The sequence below is a fragment of the Perna viridis genome, chromosome 14, assembly GCF_037379345.1.
Source record: "Perna viridis isolate PV_CMFRI_1.1 ecotype Kerala chromosome 14, ASM3737934v1, whole genome shotgun sequence".
NCBI lineage: Eukaryota > Metazoa > Mollusca > Bivalvia > Mytilida > Mytilidae > Perna > Perna viridis.
Window position 1 is genome coordinate 15,502,279 of NC_142458.1, and position 24,101 is coordinate 15,526,379.

A 24,101-nucleotide genomic window follows, 5' to 3' on the forward strand; every position below is an offset into this window, starting at 1 on the left:
ATTACTCAACATCTAAATGGGGAACAAATTACACAAATACTTGCCATAACCTTGAGACAAGACATATACATGTACATATTACAATGCTTCTTCCTTGAAGGTGTACTTGCATGGATGTGCTGAACTTGATTTGTCGTGTTAAGGATTGACCATTTTTCTTTATGTAGGTTAGCTTGGTAGAATTTTGGACTCTCAGTTTTTTTTAGATTAATAGAACCCTACAGTGTGGTATCTGTCAGTTACATGGATGGCCCTTATTTTAAAATGGTAGGGGCCATAAACTCAAAATTAAATAGGAGCATACCTTTAGTAGTTAGTAAAATCATATCAAAATTTCATAACAATTGATCAACCTAACTATAAAGTTATTGCACGAAATCCAAGTGAATATGGACGACGACACGGACGCCGCCGACGATGACGCCGCTGTCAGCAGCATACCAATATACGACCGCAACGCTTTGCGTTGACACTATTATATTAAATATATACATACATGTATATATAGGCAAATTCGGAGTTTTCGTATGCTCCATTTTCAATTCCCTTAAAAGGCTCGTCAATTATTCTTCCTTAGGACCAACTTAGTATTGTGTGATTTGCTAAGAATTTAGATCTATAAGGTGGTCTTTGTTATTAAACAGTTATCTAGCAAAAGAAAATAAAACAGCATAATGGAAAAATGTCCCATTTATAGTCATTTACATATTTATTACTCAACAGAAAACATTCAAAATTCTTATGAAACAAAATTACAATACCGGTATATGAAGGACATTAAGGCTAAATCCATCGATACTGGCTCACAGGTAACGCTTCAAAATCAATACTTCAACTATATCTTGTATCTAACAGTTTTAATCAACTTCTAAATAGCTATATACATTTGTAGATTGAAAAATGTTTCCTTTAACAAAACCTGTATGTATAGTACTTGTTTTGCAGCTTTATAAATATATCCAGAGGTATTGTCAGTATCATTTGGTTTCAGAACCAACATAACGAGCAATATACATTCAGCACTTCAAAACACTGTCATTAACTTTTCGTTAGAATCTCTATTTCATTAAATCCAGTAAATCTTCACAATTTAATCAAACTTAGTTATTTTTTCATATGTAGTATTAAATTATTGATACTAAATAAAACTCTCATCATTTAAACAGAGAAACGACATTCATCCATATCTGTCTATCTGCAAATATAAGAAAAAGAGTAGGTATTCATTTTTAATACTTTATAAAACTTATCAAAATTGTTTTACATACATGTAGTTGTATATTGATGCCTGCATTTGTTGATTGAGTGTATGGTGTTACTCCGCATCTATAATCATACAGTAAATCTGTGTAATTCAAAATCAATGTCTATTGAATATTCTAAGGAAAACATTATCTGACATCACTATGGCTATAAAACACCATCTGACATCACTATGGCTATAAAACACCATCTGACATCACTATGGCTGTAAAACACCATCTGACATCACCATGGCTATAAAACATCATCTGACATCACCATGGCTATAAAACATCATCTGACATCACCATGGCTATAAAACACCATCTGACATCACCATGGCTATAAAACACCATCTGACATCACCATGGCTATAAAACACCATCTGACATCACTATGGCTATAAAACATCATCTGACGTCACTATGGCTGCTATAAAACATCATCTGATGTCACTATGGCTATAAAACATCATCTGACGTCACTATGGCTGTAAAACATCATCTGACATCACTATGGCTGTAAAACATCATCTGACATCACTATGGCTATAAAACACCATCTGACATCACTATGGCTATAAAACATCATCTGACATCACTATGGCTATAAAACATCATCTGACATCACTATGGCTGTACAATATCATCTGACATCACCATGGCTATAACACATTTTTAAAGAACATTGCATTAAGATTTTGTTCGTATTGATACATGTATTTAAGTGTTTGTTTTAATTTTTTGCAAAAGCCTGTTACGCGGGTTACCTTTAATGTACTTTTGTACATGTATAAAACATACTTGGTTTAAAAAATGTAGACGACGGACCCGTCGTACTTGTACAGTTCATAAACTATTAACACACAATAATATGTACATAAAGTCATAATGTACCGGTGTTTTATAAATCGGAAATTAAACCAAAACATGGTGAATAAACTTTGAATATTAAAAAAAGATTTTATATGGTAAACATGTTAAAAAGGAGTAATATTTACATGTACAATTGTTAAGTATGAAAGTGACTAAAATCATACTTTATGTACATGTACAAACTTTACTTTATTTACACGAAGTTGTAAACAAAAAAATGGTTAAATTAAAAAAATAATATTAAGAGTTGTCAGAACATGCAGTCTGACATATACATATATAGCAAAACAAAACTGAAAATCGTTGGAGCTAGCTCCTCGGGAATGTACTTACTTGTACACTGTACTTTTACGTGCACATAACCTCTATATGTATGATGTAGAGTCCCCGAAACTTCATGTTACAGTAATGGGCACCTAATTCAACTACCGCAACTTAATAGATTCCTCAATGCCATGTGTTTTGCAACAAAACGTCGAAAAGTTCAAATACATGATATACGAGTACGTGCATGGAACAGAAATTAATAAAAGATATGTAGAAGGTCATACTTAAACTTGGACCCCAAGTTTTTCCTCCAGCAAAATGTGGAGAAATATGGACCATATTCAACTTGTGTTCTTAATAAAATGCAATGCGAAGAATAAATACCTACCTCCTGGACTGCTTTATAAGAGTTTTTCCACTGAAATATATTGAAAAAAATCTATTTCAGAACCATTTTTGAAAACACAAATCCCAAACCTCATACATGTACTATTTGTATATATATATGTAGACTACTACTACAATGTATGAGGTGGAAATTCCGTTCCTCCATACCCATATAAGTCAGAACATAGCTTGCCAGACAACCTCTAGCACTGCTAGAGTAATAAATAGACCATCCGTTAAGGCCTAACAATGTTCCCGGCCACCTACGACCATCCATCAGACCCCCTATCCAAAAGGTTTTTATTTGTGATACTGAAAAAAAAAAGATAATTAAAAAGTCTGCCGATTGTCTTTTAGAAAAAAAGAAGAAAATAGAGCCAAAGATGTTTTTTTTTTCTTTTTTTTTTTACTGAAATACATGTCACCCACATGATAGTCATATTGAAAAAAAAACGTATTTTACTTAATTATTTTAGACACATTTTGGATAATTTAGTCATTAATTTTAGACTCTCATGGAAATTAAAAGTGTTCGCACTCATGCATTTTGCTAAAATATGTCAATTTTAAGAATTTTGACTCAAATTAATGTGTCACAGCCATGCACCTACATGATAGTTATATTGAAAAAAAAAACATTTTAGTCAATAATTTTAGACCCACATGGAAATTAAAAAGCTCGCACTCATACATTTTGTAGGTATATAGAATTTTTGAAGAATTGTGATTGAAATATATGAGTGGCAGTCACCCAATGATAATTATATTGAAAAATATTTTCATTTTAGTCAATGATTTTAGACCCTATTGGAAATTATAAGTGCACACTCATACATATGGCAAGAATATGCAATTTTTAAGAATTTTGACTCACATTAATGCGTTGCAGCCCCTAATTGGATTTGCTAATTTATATTAGTTACACAGTTTCCATTTTTAATCGCGGACTTCCTGTTCTAAATTACGTCACACAGAATAGAAAGATTTAGTGTCAGGAACTGACCAGGGGTATGACAGTTTAGAACAGCTTTTCGTATTTTCTTTGTCACGGCCCAGGACAGTTTCTGTTAGGGAATGGGGCAAAATTTAATGTGTCCTGACCCAGGACAGACTCTGTCAGACCCTTTCAGGATTTCTGTTCTAAACTGTCATAGAACAGTTTTCTTGACAAATTAAGACAGAATTTAATAGATGTTAGAAGTAATAGCAACTGTATGTAATCTTACTATGAGAAGTTAAGATTAAGTTCGACTTTGGTTATGGTTGAATGATTTTAATGGAAGTTACGACCCTTGGTCAACATTCAGGAGATGTTGGTCATTAATGCGTTTTCATGTCCGACTTGTTATTTGACTTTTTGTTTAATTTATAGAAGTGTTATCGTTCTGATACCATGGATTTCATTACTCTTGTTGTCGGGGCCTTTCAGAGCTTACATGTACTTAAAGGGATGTCTGCACTTATGGAAGACTTATTTTGGTGACCTCTGGAAATATTACTTATTTTTATAGCGGTTACACGATGGTGCATTTGTTGCGTTTCACCATATTTATTCTTTTTGTATTGGTGTTGTGTAGTAAGGTAGAGGATAAGCAGGTTTGGTAATGGTGAAATGTGCTTTGAAATTTAACAACTATTGTGCGATTTTCAAACTGAAAGCGGTGTATTGGGTTTTGTGATTGATTTTATAAGCCGATGTACAAAAGTAATTCACTTTTCTAAATTATTACATTTTTGTAAAAGACGAAACGTGCATAAAAAATAAACCCCGATGTTAACTAGCAAATACAAATCAAGTTCAGGGAAGTTTCACTTGATATGATAGATTGATTTTCTACTCTGAGTCTCTGTCCTCAATTGATGTAGAGCCAAACCTCGATTTTTAGCATATACTGACTGGGTGTTTTTGTTTCCCAAAGAATTTTTTTTTGTTTTTTTTGTTTTTTGTTTTTTGTTTGTTTGTTTGTTTGTTTTTTTTTTTGTTATTTAACTATATGTGCGTCTTTCCCGCTCGACTATGAGCACAAGGATAGAGATACGGCAAATTTGTTTTAAGAACTTTAGTCTTACCTTACAAAGGCTTAGATCACTTTTTGGACCAAAAATAGAAGAAGTTAATAAGGCTAGATTGCAGTATTTGCAAATAAATAAGCGAAATTTTTGGTCTGACACCCGACGTGTTACATGTAACGGGATAGTTCGGAAAAGTTTATTAATGTTCAATATACTCAAAAGATTATCTTCAGTTTCAACGGAAAAATTTCTTGTCATGACTGATCCTTAATGTTTACTTAATTACAAACAAAAGGAAAATTCCCTGGAGCAGTATGTTCTGTTTAGATAAAGAAATGAAATACAAACAATTAAAAACATTAATGTGCGCGTGCTGAATTAATTCCTGTTTTAAATTTTGTTTTGTTTCAGTTTCTTCCCTTACTCGTGAACAGTTTTGTACCCGAGGTGAAGCGGTGCGCTCATCCTGTCATTGCCTAAGCCGGGATTAAAACTTGGATAGGCAATAATGCATAAGCCAGGGGTTTCATCGTTTTTTTTTTTTCGGGTACCTTTTCTTTTGCAGGTGTTACTTCACATAATTATCTTTTATAAAACTATATGATTTTTTTTCAAATTCTGGAGATACCTTTCAGTAGCTTAGGAGGGTAAAAGTACCTGGAGCCACCTCTTAATGAAAGGCCTGGTAGGTTGGTTTTACAAACACGTTAAGTCAGTAAAAGCATACTAGATTGTCACCTATCCTTTCAATTGTTAGGTTTAATGATATAGAACTGCGCGAGCGCGGTTTCGTAAGGGCGAACATTGGTGTAACCCCATATTTTGTTTGCATGAAATCTATTTTTTCTCAACTTCTACTCTTCAAAATGTTCTTGGTTAACTACGCACAGCGCAGTCTCTCTAACCCACGGTTGGTAAGGCAACGCACCGTAACCAGTCGTGTTTTTTTTTCGACGAATATTTTGTGGAAAGATTGAATGACAAATGGACAAGTGAGTGTCAAATTTTAACCATCTTATAACATCTTAAAACAAAACAACAATATTGTCAAAATATTACTGTTGATGATAATTGTCTTAATGTAAAACATATTGACATTGGTACATATAAGCAATGTGTAGTAAGTGAATTAATTTTTATTCAATCATTCATTTTGGATACATTCATTGTAAATTTTGTGTGGAGAACGGATTCATATCTCTGTTTATAATACTCATTATGAACAGACAATTTTTGACATATGATATGACATTTTAACTTGTACGCACAAATTCAATTCATTCAAAGTATAAAGAAGTTTTAAGACGAATATTGTAAAAAGAAAGGTACAGCTTCTAAAAATATTTGGTTAAAAAAATATCCAGTATCTTTCCACAATGTTCTGGTTCGGAATAACTACATTTCTTCACTATTGCATGTAAATATTTTCGGGTTGCTCATTTTCCGCTGAAAGTAATTACATTTGAAACAAAAACCTACGCGAATAAACGTTAAATCAAGGGGAATAAAAAGAACAGGGTTCCAATGTCCCCCGCGAAAAAAAAACGTGAGGAAAACTTCATATTCACTGAAATTTTCCAAGTCCAAGGGCCGTAACTTCCGTAAAAATCATTCAACCGTAACCAAAGTCGAACTTATCGTGTAACTTCTCATAGTAAGACTACATACAAAATTTGAAGCATTACAAAAAAAGTGCGGAAAACGGTAAATTCACTGAATTTTTTTAAGTCCAAGGGCCATAACTTTCGTAAAAATAATTCAACCGTAACCATAGTCGAACTTAATCTGCAACTGTTCATAATAATGCCACATACAAAACAAACTTATTTGGTAAAAGCGTAACAAAAAAAGTGCGGAAAATGCGGACGGACAGACCGGCGGGCACCCGGTATTTCCATGTCCCCTCGCGATGCGTCGCGGGAGACAAAATATTTCTTATCAGGGGGTGTTTCAAGCCGCATTTTCTTCGTGAACTTTTGGATATAAATTCATGTGCAATTATATAAAAGAGACGAGTGTAATGTACCAAATTTTCAGACATTGCACCACAGAAAACTTCTCCGACAGACCTTAATCGAGGCACCTTTTAAATATTTTCAAAATGATACCAAATCCTGCCGTGTGGTAATATTCAAAATTCACACATTCGTTTTCGTATAGTTTGTGTTCCTCCAAACTTCGAATTTGAAATCCTCCTCTGATTCCGATTCCAATATGGAATTTAAATTAATTTCTTAAATTATTGGTTTAATATGTATCATTATTAACGTTATAAACAGTTACACAATCTAAAAACAATTGTGTATATCCCATGTGATTGTAATACATACGAATCCCGTGTGGTTGTAATACACACGAAGCGAAAACTTATCGCTGGTGATCATGTTTTCACCTTTAAGTTAGTAAACCACCTGTTCAATGTATACGTGTGTGTGTGTGCCCCTTGTTGTGTATCTAGACGGGGTAATTACGTTTCGTCAAAATGTAGAGAAATTTAATCTTTATTAGATCAAAAGAAAACATAACTGATTTTATCATCAACTTGCGTATTACATTTTAATCAGTGATGATCAAGGTGATTTAATAAATATTCAATTTGTTTACTTGACTAAGTTCAAAGGAATTCGTAAACATTTAAACAGGTAAATCGGTACAACACATAACATGGTGAGATTACACATATTGTTCTTCTCCTCTTTGTGTTTTGAATATGTGAATAGTTGGACCTCCTCGGGATATTACATTGACAATGGCGTGGACCAGACCGAACGGGTGAATGAGATTAGTCCACGAAGCAAACGTGAACTTCAGCAAGAGATCCTGACTATACTCGGTCTTCATCATCGACCGAAGCCTAAAAGGCATTCCAATGGGTACTCTGCACCCCGTTTTATGTTGGATTTATACAATACGATCACAGGCGTAGATGGGATTTTATTGGATTCTGATGATACGCCGTCATTTCATCTTACATCGAATATTTCCATTGGGAATATCATAGAACCGATCCAAGGAGCCGATGTCATCATGAGCTTCGTCAATAATGGTAAGATTTTGTCAATCGGTCAAGTAATACAACACGTATACACGTATGGTACACAGAGTAACCATATTAATTTTATGTTAACTTCTCTTGTTACTATAACAAAACAATGTTTAGGTATTGATTGATTGATTGATTGATTGATTGATTGTTGAGGTTTAACGCCCGAGCAGCAATATTTCAGCTACATTCAGGCGATAAATTAGAAATTGATAAAAATGAACATGAAATGAAAAAGGGATGGGACACAAGGGCAACAAGGTCGACAAGTTTAGATTGCCACTAGAAAAAGGAGGGATGGGCAGGGTCGGGCAATTTAGCCTTCTGTGGCGGAGCGCAAAGATTCCTACCCTATCGAATACCACAGCAGGGTTCTTTAACGTGCGAGGAACGTGGCATCTTTCCCAACATGGTGCACCACTATGGTTTGCGGTCAGGTTTTCCGTATTATAGCCTGACAACCCTAGCATGTAACACGCCAGGGGTACCCAATTCCAACACCTGGGGCACACAACCTAGTTACCCAGTTGCTCTATGGGCAGAGCGCCTAACCCCTGCTAGGTTTCTGAGCATTAGTCGTCCCTTACGACAAGCTTAGCTCTGCCGCAGGCCTATTCTTTTGACACCCGGACCTGCACGGGCCTTTTAGGTATTGAATGTATCGCTTAGTCTGTGCCCAGTACCATGCGCTGCTGCATTGTAGGTTGCATAAAAATCGAGGAAACCATGCACAGATTCATATTTTCGAGTGTGTGTGTGGGGGGGGGGGGTCGTTCGGATGCGGAATTTTTTAAGAGCAATGGTCGGATCCCGATTATTTTTTAATTTGAGAGTTACAGGCTATTATTGGCGCATTTTGCCCGACTTTTCAAGAAATTGTTCTCATTTTCCAACAAAAGAAAGTACATTCGACTGAACAAGTCATTGCAAAATGAAAAAGTCTCACATTTTGGTATCATTCCCTAAACACTTCTATTTTATTCATGTAACCAAAAAAAAAACTGATCTTCATCCAAGAATTTTTCAAGAATATCTCTTTTAAATATATAACCCATAAATAGATGCTCTCGAAAGGCATACCAGCTGTGTTGAAAACACATCCAACATAATTGCTCAATTCAAGCGCTACTCTCTTTCACAAAATGGTAAAAAAAGGAACATTTACTAGACTGCATGTTATTAGAAAAAAAAAGAAAAAAAAGACAAAGCCATATTTTTTCCACCACTGGTGAATTGTTCGAATTCCGCAACTCCCGTAAAATTTAATTGTCAATTCAAGTAATAAGCAGGACGATTTTCAAAGTTGAAATTGTTCAAGTTCCGCGCATCCTTTAAAATGAAGTACTAAACGGGGTGAGACGATTATGTGAATGGTTTGACCATCTCACAAAGGGCCTGGGTCATTTTCCCAGGATTTTGACCAGTAGTAGGCCAAAATCGAAACCTATTCAAAAAGCCAAAATTTTCATTTTGATCTGTAGAAAAAAACATAGTGTCACGAAAAATGAAAATTTGTGAAAAATCAGATGGTTGAAAAGTACAACAAATAGTTAAGAAAATCGTTGAAAGTGCATTTTCATTATATTTGATCTTCATTGGACACTATAAGTACTTCTCCGTCGAAGAATCAGGCAAAATATGTGTAAGGTGTGGCACATGATGGAAAAAGGCGCAGAGATATTATTGCTTTAACCAAGTATTTATACCTGATAACCTCCAGAAATAACCATCAAAGTGTTTGTAAAATTTGCCTTTTTAAGGTGTTGATAGGTCGGGAATTTCCAAAGTAGCACGGCAAGGTTTTTTTCACATTCTATGAATGATGAACACATCTTCTGATAGTGAAGCGTGGCATACGTAGCCTATCTATATTTTGTAATACCATTACTATGTCCGGTACAGGTTTTTGGATCGACTCCGTCTCAGATTTGTTGTAATATGTCAACATTTCTTATAAATAATGACATTTATTAATTTCGGTTACTAGTTCACACATTTTGTCAAAGAAACTTTCGTAAGTAAGTAAGTGTTTTTTTTATTATTTATAGTCATGTTTCATATTAGCATTGAACATAATTTAAGTTCTCGCGAGTTTTTATAGCGATTTGTCCATAAAAGAGAGAGATACAGGACATACACATATTAAATCATATAAGCATGCAGACATACATAATTTAGATAAGACAAACAATACAAAGTAGGCTATAGTCAAGTAGCAAGTTGAAGCAGCACAAAATGAGACTAAGCAGATGAAAAAGCACACAGTAGAATCACTATAAATCTAAAAACTATAAAAACATAAAACAGAAAAAGCAAATCCATATAATACTTACAGCTAACACATGAACAAGAAGGATATGTCCATTTACAAATGAAGGTCTTTAACTTGTTCAGATTAAATTGGTTCCTCAGCTCATTTTGGAGACTATTCTAAATCTTAAGGGCTGAATACTTAAATGATTTATAACCATACCTGGTAGTTTGTACTCTGGGTATGTCTGCTATGCTGGAGTATATAAAATTGTAAGACTGAATTATTCGCAATTACATTCTTTCATGTTTTCCCCTTTTTATCGATTTGTGACGTATTAAAGACCTTAATTATATATATATATATATATATATATATATATATATATATATATATATATATATATATTTTAATCTGGGAAATTTGGCTCATGTCTTTCAGAACATGAACATGTGACGGACGGACGGACACAAGTCATTGCAGCCAATGCATGTCCTTTCGTCGCGTTGCAGGAGAAGACGACAATAAATGTTTAAGGTTAATGAATATCAGACGCGCTGTTTAACGGTATTGTCTGCAAAAAAACAAAACAAAACAAAAACAAAAAACAAATATGGGTTTTGTTTTGACATTAAATACCTTTTTATTTATTTTATATAGAACATGATCATTGATACGAAAGCTATGTACCTTGTCGACGGAAACTTTCTTTGTTTCATTAATTAAAACTTGTTTCATGTAATTGTTCACTAGAACATATGTGATTGATGAAGTTTGCAATCGGAACTACATGTACATGACATTGTACTCGGTCATTTCCGCTACTATAAAAATACTATACTATACTATAGACATAACTTCTTCGTTTGCTATCTTCTTTCATGGAACATTTTTCGTGTCTGTTCGCTCCGTCCGTTTGTCGTGCCAAAGGTATCATTGTGATTTATACAATGTACGAATACTAGAGGATCCACTGGGATGGTCAGGGTTGCCCTTTTTTCCTTTTTTTTGGGGGGGGGGATTTTATAGCCTGGAACGTTTTTCAAATCGTCCTATATAATATAAGCTCAAGTGAGTTTTTAATCGAATACAAAAACTCAAAACATTTATAAATTGGGAAAAGCTATTTTAGTCCATAAAAATTGGTGGTTGTTCCAGAGATAACATGCTGTATATCGAAAACATTTTGTACTGCCACAGTTTTGGATTAAAAACTCAGATTAAGCAGCCATCTTGTTTATATTAATCACTATTATTTGTTTTAAAGTGCAGATATCAGAAGCTGCAAAATGACAAGTCATTGCCATCAGCATAATTGTAGAATATACATGTACCATTTTAAAAATGAAAAGAAACATATTGTCGATAAAAGAAAAATATTTATATTACATGTACATGTAGTGTATTGGGCCAAGGATCCTGCCTTGGATTGAACACTTAAAGATGCCTGCAAGATAAAATCTCCTTACCATCGTCCTTTCCTTCCTCAGATAATCATTTCAGAATTTCACCCATTTTCCTATTATTTTTTTTTTTCTTTTGATGAATAAAAAAAGTTGAAATTAGATCCGTTGAACCGAGAGGCACTATGTATGAACTTCAATTAGAATAGAATGTTGTTGAATCCTGCATGCAGGAAATGAATGAAAAAGTTTATAGTCATTGTTAGTCTGTATATCTGTAACAAGACTGCTGTGTTCTGTTGCTGACAAACAAGTACATTTGAATAGACAAATTCAGAAATGCAACTTCCGTTCGCCGTCACAGCGTATATTCGTAAAATTCGTCTTGACCAATCAGCTTCAGGGACGTCATGACACATCCCAGATATTACATACAGTTTCCGAATCGGTCCATTGAGCGAAACATCGATGTTCTGGCGAAACAATCCCTTTTTATAGCTCAGCCTGAAGGGAAAGATAACTAAATTTGAATAAAGTATGAACTGTTCTGTTTTGTTACTTGAATAATATTTTATCTATTTACATGTACATGGAGCAATAAAATACAACTGTCAATGTGCGATTTCATTCATTAAAAAGGAACTAAAGAAAGAGAAAAATAGACTAACTTTATGATATCATGGTGTTGATTTGACTAATTCTACATATACATGGCTTACCAAGAACACAAAAAAAACCAGCTATCTCAAGCTAGTCCATATTGTCAATGCGGAAGTTCGGCAAGAAAGATATTTAACTTAAAATAGACAGTTATACTAAAATACATACAAAACAGATTTAGATCTAGATTTTTGATATACATGTTTATATTCACAGGTGCACAATCAGACCTTAATGAAATCAGTCCTTAAAGTAAGGTATAACGTTCATATTTCGAATTTGACGAAATAGTTCTTACTGAAATGCCTTTTCTCGGAGATATAGTTATGTAAAATGTCATGTACTTGAAATACAAAGTACAAACGATAAAAAGTATAATTATTAGATAATTATTCTTTCAATGGCAGGTGTCTGAAGACGTTTGTACCTTGGTACTTGGCTTTCTAGTTCAATTTGAGAAGAATGTTTACAAGTTTACATTTATTTAAGGATTGGTTCTACTTATTTATGAAGTACGAGGGGAATTTTGGCTATTCACACTTGCTAATACGTCAGGAGGAATAAATATACAGTATGAACAGTCAAAATTTAATTTTCAACACCATTAAATCATTCCTTATCCACTGGAAAGAAAACGAAATAATACTATTTGGTTATTTATAAGCACCCTCCTTCCCTAAGTTAGGATTTTGTTTCCACAAAATCCTGACATAAGAGGAGACCCAGAACCGTGACTTAGGAGGAGACTCTAAACCGTGACTTAGGAGGAAACTATAAACCGTGACTTAGGAGGAGACTCTAAACCGTGACTTAGGAGGAGACTCAGAACCGTGACTAAGAAGGATACTCAAAACTGACTCAGGAGGAGACCATATTTGAGGGGGCATGAAGGTTGAGTGTGTTCAAGAGAAGGGTTATTCATGCTATGGTTAGCTCAATTGGGTCTACATTTTCCATCAATTCACCATACATTTCCAACAAAAAGGATTTTAAACCCTTACAGCCCTACCCTGTATCCACCAATATTTATTATGCCAAAATTCTTATTTAAGATGCATGACAAATGTCTTAACGAACTAAAGAAGACTTGAGTATCGCAATCTTGTATTCCCTTAACCACAATCGGGAGATATATAAACCAGGCATGTGTCTTCCTTATGATCGAGAATTACGTACCAGACTAATAAGTTTTATTTACATACAGTGCAACTCTTCATTTGGCTCAAAGCCGACCTTACAATTTATTTTTATTGCAATTTCTTGTCTGTTTATGCATCTTGTAATTCAATTACTTACATTATATGTACGTTATACGTGAACTGTAGACCCATGTGCATGTCTAGCAAAGTTCATAAGGTGATGAGTATATGTTATTTTGTCTAAGGAAGTTTATTTTAGAATTAAACTATGGCGGGAGTCAAAAGAAGCAATATTGAAAGCTACATGTAGATCACAGTGTATGTGTCATCCTTTTAGGTGGTAATGTCTAAAACGATATACGTGTTCCCAGTGGTGGCTTGGGGAGGGAGGTGCAGGGGGGGGGGGCGGCGGGTTGTACTCCTACAACGTAAGAGGTTGGAATTCCGTTCCTCCATGTCAGAAAATAGCTTGCCAGACAACCTCTAGCATTGATGGAGTACGGGGGGGGGGGGTGGTTGCAACAAAATTTACTAAAAAATTGGTTAAGTATGTACTAGCACCCCCCTTTTTCGGAGGAACCCCAGCTGGCTCCCCTCCTTTTCCGTATGTCTTGAACCGCCTCTGGTGTCAGTGATCTGTATATCACTCGTATACCTTTCAATCGTTGTCGAATTAAAAAAAATCAAACAAGAGCTTGAAAAAAAAGCATACATTATTCATTGCAATTTTAATATACCATACATTGGACATGTGTATATACAGTGTACCTTCCATTATTTTGTGTACATCCTTACAGAAAATCTTTGGTTTTTTTTTTTTTTTTGTTTGTGTGTATGACTGGTTGTCTGACAGAATCTTGTGTGTGTGCTACCAATATCTCCAATAATCCAATATCCCTTTTCAGAAGCGTAAATAGGTTGCATCATTAACTTTGTTCACTATTCTTATTTTCTAAAAAAAAAAAAAACAAGTATCTATATCTGTTTTTTTTCTCTTAAAAATAGCGTCGTGAAAAATCTATTTTCGTATACTGTTTTAACTAAGCTCGGCAAACTTTCATTAGATTCAATAATTACAAATCGAATCATGGATTTTTTCAAAGAGAAATAAGCCACAAGATCAAGAGAGTTTTAGAGTCTTACCCACGATAATTCCTTACGTATGCTGGACTTTTCGGTCCTATATTTGATCGCGCAGTAAAAATTGTTTCTGCAGAACTCGTATTGAAACGTAAATGGATCTTTTAGAGTAGATACACTGTTTTGTATTACATGTAATTGTCCTGTTCGTCAGCCTTTCAGTACGTCTTACCTTTCTCTCCAATGGTTTGCAATCGCCAATTTATAATTCTCTTCTTTTTTTCGCGCTTATAGTTATAACGTTAGTAGGTACTGACATATTGTTACAAGCACGTTGTTACTAGCATATTGTTACATGTAGTTAGCACATTGTTTCTGTAACAAGTAGATACATTTTCAAGGATTCGTCTCAATTTTGTTTTGCAATTTTTCGTGCAATAAAATCTTACTGTCTTTTCAGCAAAGAAAATGCCCCATTTACTACGCAAGAGAGATCGGACGTTCTATTTCAACTTCAGCGAGGTTACAATTGAAGAAAGTGTTGTAAGAGCCGAACTCAGACTGTTTAAAGAAAAAGCTAAAAAGTGGAAAAACAATGATTTTCAGGTCGAAATATACATGATAAAACAAGGTCCGGATCCCGAGTAAGTATTCATGTACCTAGTTTGATTGGGTTTCCGGCATATGTGCTTTGTTAAATTGTAGTAGACTATGCATGTATATGTTAGCGACAATAAGCAAAATCAGGCATTAAGCCTAAAGCCTAGGCAATAAGCTATTGACTAGTCTATAATCTTATTGACTGAAATGTGTTAGGCTTTAAGCTTAAAGACTAGGAAATAAGCCTAATGACTAAAAAAAAGAGGCACGCAATAGGCCTATTGCCTGGTGCATATTTTTTCTTTAATTTTGGCCTTTTAAAATAAACCAAAGCTCATGAAATTAAATCATTGACAATTGAACACATTTACTTTATAATACAAAAGTATATAAGGCTAGTGCTTTTGTCACTTATTGTCACATGTGTTGGAAGAATGGCATCTGCTGTTACATAACTTTCCCATTTTCCTGCATTTACATCTGTTTGTGTTGCATTTTGTCGTGCAGCTACAACGTTGGAAACCCTGACCGCTGGAAAATTATTGTTTATTTGTAGCCTCTCTAACACTTAGAGATGTTTCACGACTTGTATCATTCTCACTAAAGCCTTGAACACACAAAACTTTGTTAAATGATCTTGAAAAACCATCACAAATCTGAAATCACCATCTGGATTGGATTGAAAGTCCAACAAATCAACTTGACACCTACTATTGAACTCACTAGAAAATAATGGCTTCACGACTATTCCTTTGGATAAATGTTTTTTCTTTAAACAACAGTTTTCACAATATGCGAGAAAAAGCTCTATACTATCCCTGGAGACATTAGCATACCCCTCATTGACTTTCTTGAGCATTCTGTCTCTTCCCCCTTGTCCAGTTTCTTTATGGGCTTTCTCCAAAACACCGAAAAGCTCTTCGAGATACGCGAACAACTTAAATCCCTGCTGATCACCTTCTGGTACTTTGGTTATTAGACGCTCAATCCCAGCCACAGAGAGAATATCAAATCTGGTAGAATAGTAATATTCAGTCGACGATTTCTGTTTTGTTGCTGCTGTCGATTCCTTTTTAAAAAGTTCCAAAATTTCATTACATTTCTCACGAGAATATATCTTCCTAGTTTTCCCCTTCTCATAGCGATTTCTCATTTCTTTGTTAAATTTTTCCTCGAATTGAGACATGTTGACACGATTATATAAGATGTGCAAATGAAAACCATTTAATGGAAATCAAGTGAGTAGTGAAAAGAACATTTACTAAATATTACTTGAAAACAACTCAGAACCTTATAAACTTATTTAGTTGTACATTGTTGTGTGTAGTAGCCTTTTGCAATATCTGATGTTCTCTCTATAGTTAAGGATTAACAGAATTAAAAAAACAATAATTTATATGGAAAAGAGTGGAAATGGAGAATATGTTAAAGAGACAATAATCTTTAAAAGATTAAAATGCAATGTTTTCTTTCTTTCATTATTTATTATTGCCTAGGAAATAAGTAGATTTTGACCACTATCATTTCAGGAAATAAGCCTAAAGCCTGATTTTTTTAGGCAATTAGTAATTGATTAGTCAATAGCTTATTGACTAGGCTTTAGCCTTCATGCCTGATTTTGCTTATTGCCGCTAACATATATAAGTAACTACACCGGTGTATGACAAGCGATATCAAACATGTAACCAATTTTCTAATGTTACCCGTTTTATTTTTTGTCATGATATTAGATAATGTTTCAAAGTAAGAAGCAATTGGTCTATTTAAGAGGGTATTTATGCAGAAACAAGACAGTGGGTCGCACATGACAAATTTTGTTTTCAAAGGTTTTCATCTATTTTTTATCATAAATGTGCCATTTCTCATGTCAGTTTTTGATTAACCGCAACAAAAAGAGAAAAACATACAAAGAAGGCACTGAAATTCATTACAAAGGGAGATAACTCTTTGTTTTAGTGTAGAAATTGGTTGTTCGTTAGGAAACAAGTTTTCCGAGTCATCCAATGTCGCATTAAAAAACAAACATTTTTTACTATTTGAACATTGGAACAAAACATTCAGTGGGATAAAATTTACCACCAGCCAACCATATCATATGATCTGCCTGATTTTTACATGGGCAACCTCTTTGATTGATTAATTGCTTTAAATTTTGTATTACTGCAGTGTTTTAATATATCTCCATGCTTGCATCTGTAATCAGAAATTGTGCCCCGTTTTGTTGAAGAGGAGAGCACAAAATTTTACATACTCTAATTAAGTTCATCTCCATAACTTTGATAGGTTCTTATAATAGTTCACACATGATTCCCTCGAAACTTAAAATCTGTAGTATTTTGCTCTTATTATTAGTTATATGTACCAAGAACATCGCTTTCTTTGATCTTTTGTTTTCAGAACGCTACATTTATCTTTAAGAAGATTAGAAACTTTAGTGATAACAGTCATCACAACAAAAGTTTAATGGTTGTCGGCATAAACTCGTGGACTGTTATATAATTGTATATCCATCTGGACCATGAAAACAGATTTGTTTTTGTTTTTCATTGTGTAAAATTTTTCCTCTCTTCCTCCCCAGACGTGACATTTTTTTTAACAACTTGGCCTGTGTTTCTAGAAATGCAGACTCGGAACGCTTACCTTTCTTGTGTGTATTTTTTTTTCATGTTCTTTGTCGTGTTTGTCGATTTTACTTGTTTGATTGTATCATTGGATTATGTTCTTTATGTCTACTTTTATAATCCCAATATTTCCCCTTCAAATACAAAAAAAAATAAGAATAAGAAAAAAATTTAGTTTTAAAATTCAAAATAGAACTTGTAATTTTAAAGCGGAGAGTCCCTGACTGTTTATCGACTTTCTCTTCTTTTTACTTAAAGGGATAAATATCTCGAGTCAGTTGGAAATGTGACGACCAAAGCTGATCACGTGGGATGGTTGACGATTGACGTCACAAGGGCTGCGGACCTTTGGACGCACTATCCCGGGGCAAATCTTGGACTTTTTATGAAAATTAAATTCATAAGAAAAGGTAATAGTATTCCATTTCAGAATCGAAACCTAAATAAGACAAACAAAGCAGATAAAGTCAATACAAACAAAACAAAAGCAACCAAAAAAAAAAGCAAATTACATGTAAATAATAATGAATTTCAGATATGACTGTACAGACTTACTAAGTGATTTGAATCTTTGATAATTACATTTGTTTATCTCATTTATATTTTATGCTACATGTATTTGAATGTCCAATGTTTTAAGGTTCTGAAGTAAATCCCGATAAGTTTGGGATTGTTGGTCACCGAGGAGCAGTACATAGACAACCATTTTTAACGGGGTTCTTCCAGTCATCACAAAAAGTAAACATACGCCGAACTCGTGCTGCCCAGCGATCAAAACAGCGGGCGATGACGGACATGAGCAACGACGAGCCTGAAACGTTCAGATATGGAAGTAAGTATGGTTGCATAGAACATATGGAAGTACCTGTAGTCATTCGATTTTAGGGTTAGGCCAAAAGATATTTCTGTTTATCGCTACCTTATCTACCCTAGTTTTTTGCGCCTACCTACCATATTTTTTTTGCTTGAAGCAAGACACAAGACTATTATTATTTTTGCCTAACCCTTAAAGTCTGAGGGGGACAAAACAACTGGCAAAAATATTCAGGATACAGCATTAGAAACTTTGGTCAAAGACATTTTCCTGGTCTCCATTGATTTGAATTGAATGCTCCCTAATTGAAATAAATGCGAGAGAAATATAAAGGTAGAAATATGAAACACGACATACAGTTTTTTGTATACCTGTAATTACATTTAGTAAGTCAATTTCATTTACTTTTACCCATTTAAAGAAGAATTTTTTCTGTGGATGCTAGGGGCAATTTTTACAGCTATACATTTGATGGTTAAAATTATTTACAGTTCCATGGAGAAATATTGCAATGGAGTTATCATTTAATTACAACACTAAAACTTATCCAAATAAAGAATTGAGGCTTTTGCATTATGTAATTAAAATACAAATAAATTATAATTTCATATTTATAGGGTACAGACGGCGAATAAAGAGATGGCCTTGTCAAAGAAAACACATGTATGTTAAATTCAAAGATTTGGGTTGGAAGGTTAGTAAATTGTAGGCTGATTTTTTTTTCAAAATATCCAATTAGTTTCGTAAAACCACCGACTGCTCGACAGTGACTAGTTCGTCCGGTCGCTTGTTTGTCTGTAATATGATTACTGCAGGGATATAGCTCCATTGCACTGTGTTTCTTCCCAGCTGGTAATAGGAAATACATTTTCCTATAACATAACACCAGTTGGAAGTAAACATGCCTTGGTTCTGTAACAAAGTTGTTTATTCGTTGAATATGTAAACCTTTAAAATGATCTAAATTAAATATACTGTGACTGCAATTTAAAGAAAACCAGATAAATTGTGCTAGACCAATTAGTTTATATTTTACGAAGACCTCATAACGGCAATAATCACGAATTTAACCTGTGACCTACATGTAGAGCTAGGCACTGAGAGCTGGATTTCAGTCTGGTCGGAAGTCATTCTGTAGTATAGCCACAATTGTAGTTTCGTATTTTTAACAAATTTTTATTTAAAACAAAAAAAAAGTTTAAGACAGCTCACTGTTTTAAATTATCAATTGCAAGCGAAAGTAGCGACAAAAAGATTTTTTAATTAAAGGTATCTACAAATTAAATGTATTCATTTGTAGATATATCAATAAAAGTGACCCACAAGATTTTAGAAATACAACTTCGAACTAAACAAAGGGAAGAAAAAATAAGTGAAATATTTATTAAATGTATTTAAGGAAAAAAATCAAAATATATAATAAATGTTAAACAAAAAAATCAAAATATATAATAAATGTTAAACAGGGGGAAAGTTGAAAAAAAATGTGAAAACATTTCATACAAATGCAATTTTTACTCGGAAGTCATGTGACCTCTGAATCTTAAAACTATCTGACATCAATTAAAGGGACTTCCGGTTAATAACCACCTTAAAAGTACTTCCACTGCGAATGAGATCTGGCGGAAGAATATTGAAATGTTTCAAGTTGGTTATTATATATATTAATAGTGCCTTTGATATGGATTCCACGTGATTGGCTACGTTTAAAACTAAAAAAAAAACATGTTGACAAGATTACACATTGAGACACAATAAAAACGAAATGAAACAAAACAAAAAAGTAATACGAAATTTTGAATCATCAGTATTGTGTGGGTGTGTGGTTTTAGTAGTGGTGAAGACGATGATCCCGTTGTAAATAATTAATCCTCTTTAAAATACAGAAGGAACATATTGGCATCAACGGATTATAAAGTTTTTAAAATACCTATGAATATCTTATAACTTCCAAAGTTCAACGCTGTCGGCGCTTTGATTTATATTCAAATTTGCCCTTTAACATGTTACACTTAGGTTTTTTTTTAATTTTTTTTAGTAAATTAGAAATACTAGTATCTTTGTAAATTGCTACTTGCATATATTCTTGTTCACTAATACGTCTCAATATTTGTTTGTTAAATTTCAGAGTTGGATAATTGCACCTGACGGATACCAGGCTTTCTATTGTGAAGGGGAGTGCCAATTCCCTCTTGCGGCGCATATGAATGCTACCAACCATGCCATAGTACAGACACTGGTTCACTTAATGAATCCAAAACAGGCACCCAGTCCGGGTTGTGCGCCTACTAAATTAGGGGCACAATCCGTGCTCTATTTTGATGACAATTTAAATGTAGTTCTGAAAAAATTCCCAACTATGGTCGTTAAATCTTGTGGTTGTCATTAAACCACGTGTTTAAATGGTAATATTTTGAGTTAATCAAAAAACATTGTGCTTCCATATTGGTAATCTTACATGTATGTTTTCAAACAAGAAGCACGGAAAACATGTGTGAAGACTCAATTTGAATGTTTCTTTAAATCATTCCCCAACAAAATTATGACCAAACTTTAGTCTGCCTTAACATGTCGAGGACAGTCTGAATTATAGACTTTTCCATGACACTGGATCATCAAGTTGACACCGTTTGTGTGGAGAGGAAAATGTATTTTTTCTTTAATCGAAAGTTTTCGATCATCGAATCATTAAATGTTAAATTTTAATTTCCTTTTTTGGCATTGACATTCTTCTCGGACTTTATTTTAATTTCTATTCTAAAATCAACATGTCTTGCAAAGTCTTGCATTGAATTAACACTACATGTACATAATTGTTCATAGGTTGTGACTTTTTAACAGTTTCTATGCATAGAAACAAAAATTAAATCGAACAAACTGTACTAGACTGTGATATGATTTTCCAATGTGCAAGGCAACTATATGTGATATATACAATATCTTTTAAGTAGGCATGAAATGGCCAGTGAAGTTAATTTTGGTATGTTCCATTGAGAAGATTGACAACTGAAGCTGGACAAGATGTATCATAATGATCTGCTGTATAACAGTGACAGCATACCAGTTTCTACACACAATATCTACTTTAGTTACAAAGTTAGGCCATTAAATTTTTCAAAATAGCTCCTAAATTTTATACTACAAATTCTATTTCTTAAACATGTCTGTCTAATAAAATTTGACTATCTAGAATCTCATTTAATCTTGCTCATGGTATTGATCATTCTTTCTTTACAATTGCTGGGCATTTTAATCATCAATTATTGTTATCAAAAGTATATACTGGCCTATTTTGTTCAGTTCTAGTAGAACTCCTTCCTGGCAACATTTGCTAATCTATCATCTCTGTCTCGTTATTTTTTTTATCTTTTGTAGTGAATTAAGATATCATATAATCGATAGGTTTCATTGTTGAAAACTAATCAGGCACAATTCTAAGGTTTATCGATTAAATACCAAAGCGTTCGATCACGTATCGATCAATTGTTGATGAACGATTAGTATAATGATCGATTTTGGATAATTTTGCGATTGAAGTCTTTAATTTTGGTGTCGTTTAGTATAATTGAAAAAAAATATGTGCATGTTATAATTTTATGTAAAATTTTTCATGAGATCTGACAAGTGTAAACCCGTTTTAATTTGACTTTGCCACTGTCCAGTACATTTCAGTGTATTGAAAAGTACCTGTACACTTAATGTTCGTTCAGATTACTAAGATCTTTTTATGTATAGGTAACGATGTCAAAGATATCATTGAAAGTAGTCAAATATATATGTTAAGGCTTGCCTTACATTCACAATCGATCAGAAATAAAAATTACAATCAAAATCACGCATTTTGACAATTTTTCAACATGAGATGTAACATGCACCGTTGATAATGTAAATATCTTGTGATCAATAAACTTTGATAGATAACTTTTCAGTTTTCGTTAGTATGAAATGATTCTAAATGTTACTGTTTAAGGAGGTAGACCTAGGGTAAGGGATATAATTCTTGAAATCAGTGATATGTTTGCATCATATTCAATTTTGACCAAAAGCTTTCAAGCTAACATTTGAAACAGAGTGAAATCAGTCCATGCCACTTTGGTGCTTACACAAGATTGATGTAAAATGCTGAATACAAACGTTTCAATGATTTGTTAGAGTTATGTCCCTTACCCTAGGTCTACCTCCTTAAATCACAAAATGTGCCATAAATACTAACCATGATTTTTTTTTCTAACATCGTCTTGAATCTCTCTATACACAATTCTATTTAGCTGACGTGCACCTGTGTTCAAATAATAATATTATACCTTTTTTGTATTGAAATTATATATATTAGAATTGAATGAACTCGAAAATAAAATTCTTTAATTTGTTGTTTCTTTACTAGACATGTTTTGTGTGTTTCTACTATCATATTATTTATCTTATCTAGACAAAATAATGCGAAAATCTTGGTTATTCTGGTTGTGGTATTATTTATTGCATTTAAAGTTTTGCCACAACCAATGGAATAACTACACCACTTCGTGGGTATCGTGATGCATGTAAGCATGCTCACCTAGGGGATTCGATTCCCGAGTCGCATCAAGGACTTAGAAATTATTTGGAATGTTAATTGTTGTTCTAAATGTATATGAAGCTTCATTCTGTGAGCTACATATACATTTAGAACAACAAATTCCGGCTCAGTTGGTCGGACTAGTACAAAGAAGATTTTGTTAAATTGATCTAAGTAATAAACGTTCTCGTTCTGAACTTCATGAAGTATTCACACTAGGACATAAAAACATAATCAATCAATCAACCGAACAGTGAAGTTTTGATTGATGTATTGTTTTACCACGCCGTCCATCGGAGTCCTGGTATTAGTCTGTACAAGTCATCTTTAACCCGTTCGATGGATTTAGGCTCGCCACACGGAAACTACTACCGATCAAATCCACCTAATTATTATAAACATGGTAACCGTCCTCCAAACGGTTTGAATGAAGATACATTGACAAACAATGCGGACGGAAGGCATCCCCGTTTCCCTCATTTTCTTTGCTGGGACAGGGGCGGCGGCAACAAAGTACTCGGAACTCGCTAGGATTTAATATATTTTAGTCAGTACAATAGTTGCTTACTGAATATGTTGTTTATATTTTGTTTCTGTTTCTTGTTGGCTGTTTGTTTTTTGTTTTTGTTTTTTTTTTTTCCCGCCTTTTCTTTGCCTCCCCCAAGTCATTTGACTTGTATCACAAGACACGGCTTATTTATTTTGATTTAAAATAGATACGACTCATTTAATAATATTGTTATATTCAGTGTTATGAAAAACGTATTTTGCACGAATGCAGTACAACACAATCGCATTACGCATTGATTAAATGTTAACCAGACAAATCACTAAAAACTGGAATCAATGAGTTGACAAGACGATAGAGAAGTAAGAAGCTGATATTCCGACTAGGGACGAACGAATCTTCCTGTGAGGGGAAGCATGTGGATGGAGTGTAATGTTATTGTTAAAAGCGGTTGAAACGCTTCTAATATCATACGACGACTGTGATTGTGACCACTCTAAAGCTGACGTACTCCCGAACAGTTAAGTTGGGTGTGGGAGTATGCTAGAATGTCAACTCAGCAGCCCACCCGCTAGTAGGACATACTCTGACCTAGTTCTACGGTCAGATACCCCGAATGCTGGGCTCCGGTACCTCCATCTAT

At 33.9% G+C, this 24,101-nt stretch overlaps 1 protein-coding gene and 1 long non-coding RNA gene across 2 annotated transcripts; one reads left to right on the forward strand and one right to left on the reverse strand.

Moving 5' to 3' along the window:
* Window positions 1-700: 700 nt before the first annotated feature.
* LOC148598360 (uncharacterized) lies at window positions 701-12,358 on the reverse strand. The gene is made up of 4 exons (XR_015918419.1): window positions 12,201-12,358; window positions 11,548-11,985; window positions 2,773-2,802; window positions 701-1,906 (listed from the first exon to the last, which is right to left on the reverse strand). It is a non-coding gene; the product is annotated as an uncharacterized LOC148598360 (long non-coding RNA).
* Window positions 7,186-22,780, forward strand: LOC148598361 (bone morphogenetic protein 7-like). The gene is made up of 6 exons (XM_088560861.1): window positions 7,186-7,830; window positions 14,821-15,004; window positions 17,840-17,991; window positions 18,222-18,413; window positions 19,013-19,089; window positions 20,524-22,780. Exons 1-6 carry the CDS (start codon window positions 7,449-7,451, stop codon window positions 20,782-20,784), a joined length of 1,248 nt encoding a protein of 415 aa, XP_088416987.1. The 5' UTR covers window positions 7,186-7,448; the 3' UTR covers window positions 20,785-22,780.
* The last annotated feature ends 1,321 nt before the right edge of the window (window positions 22,781-24,101 follow it).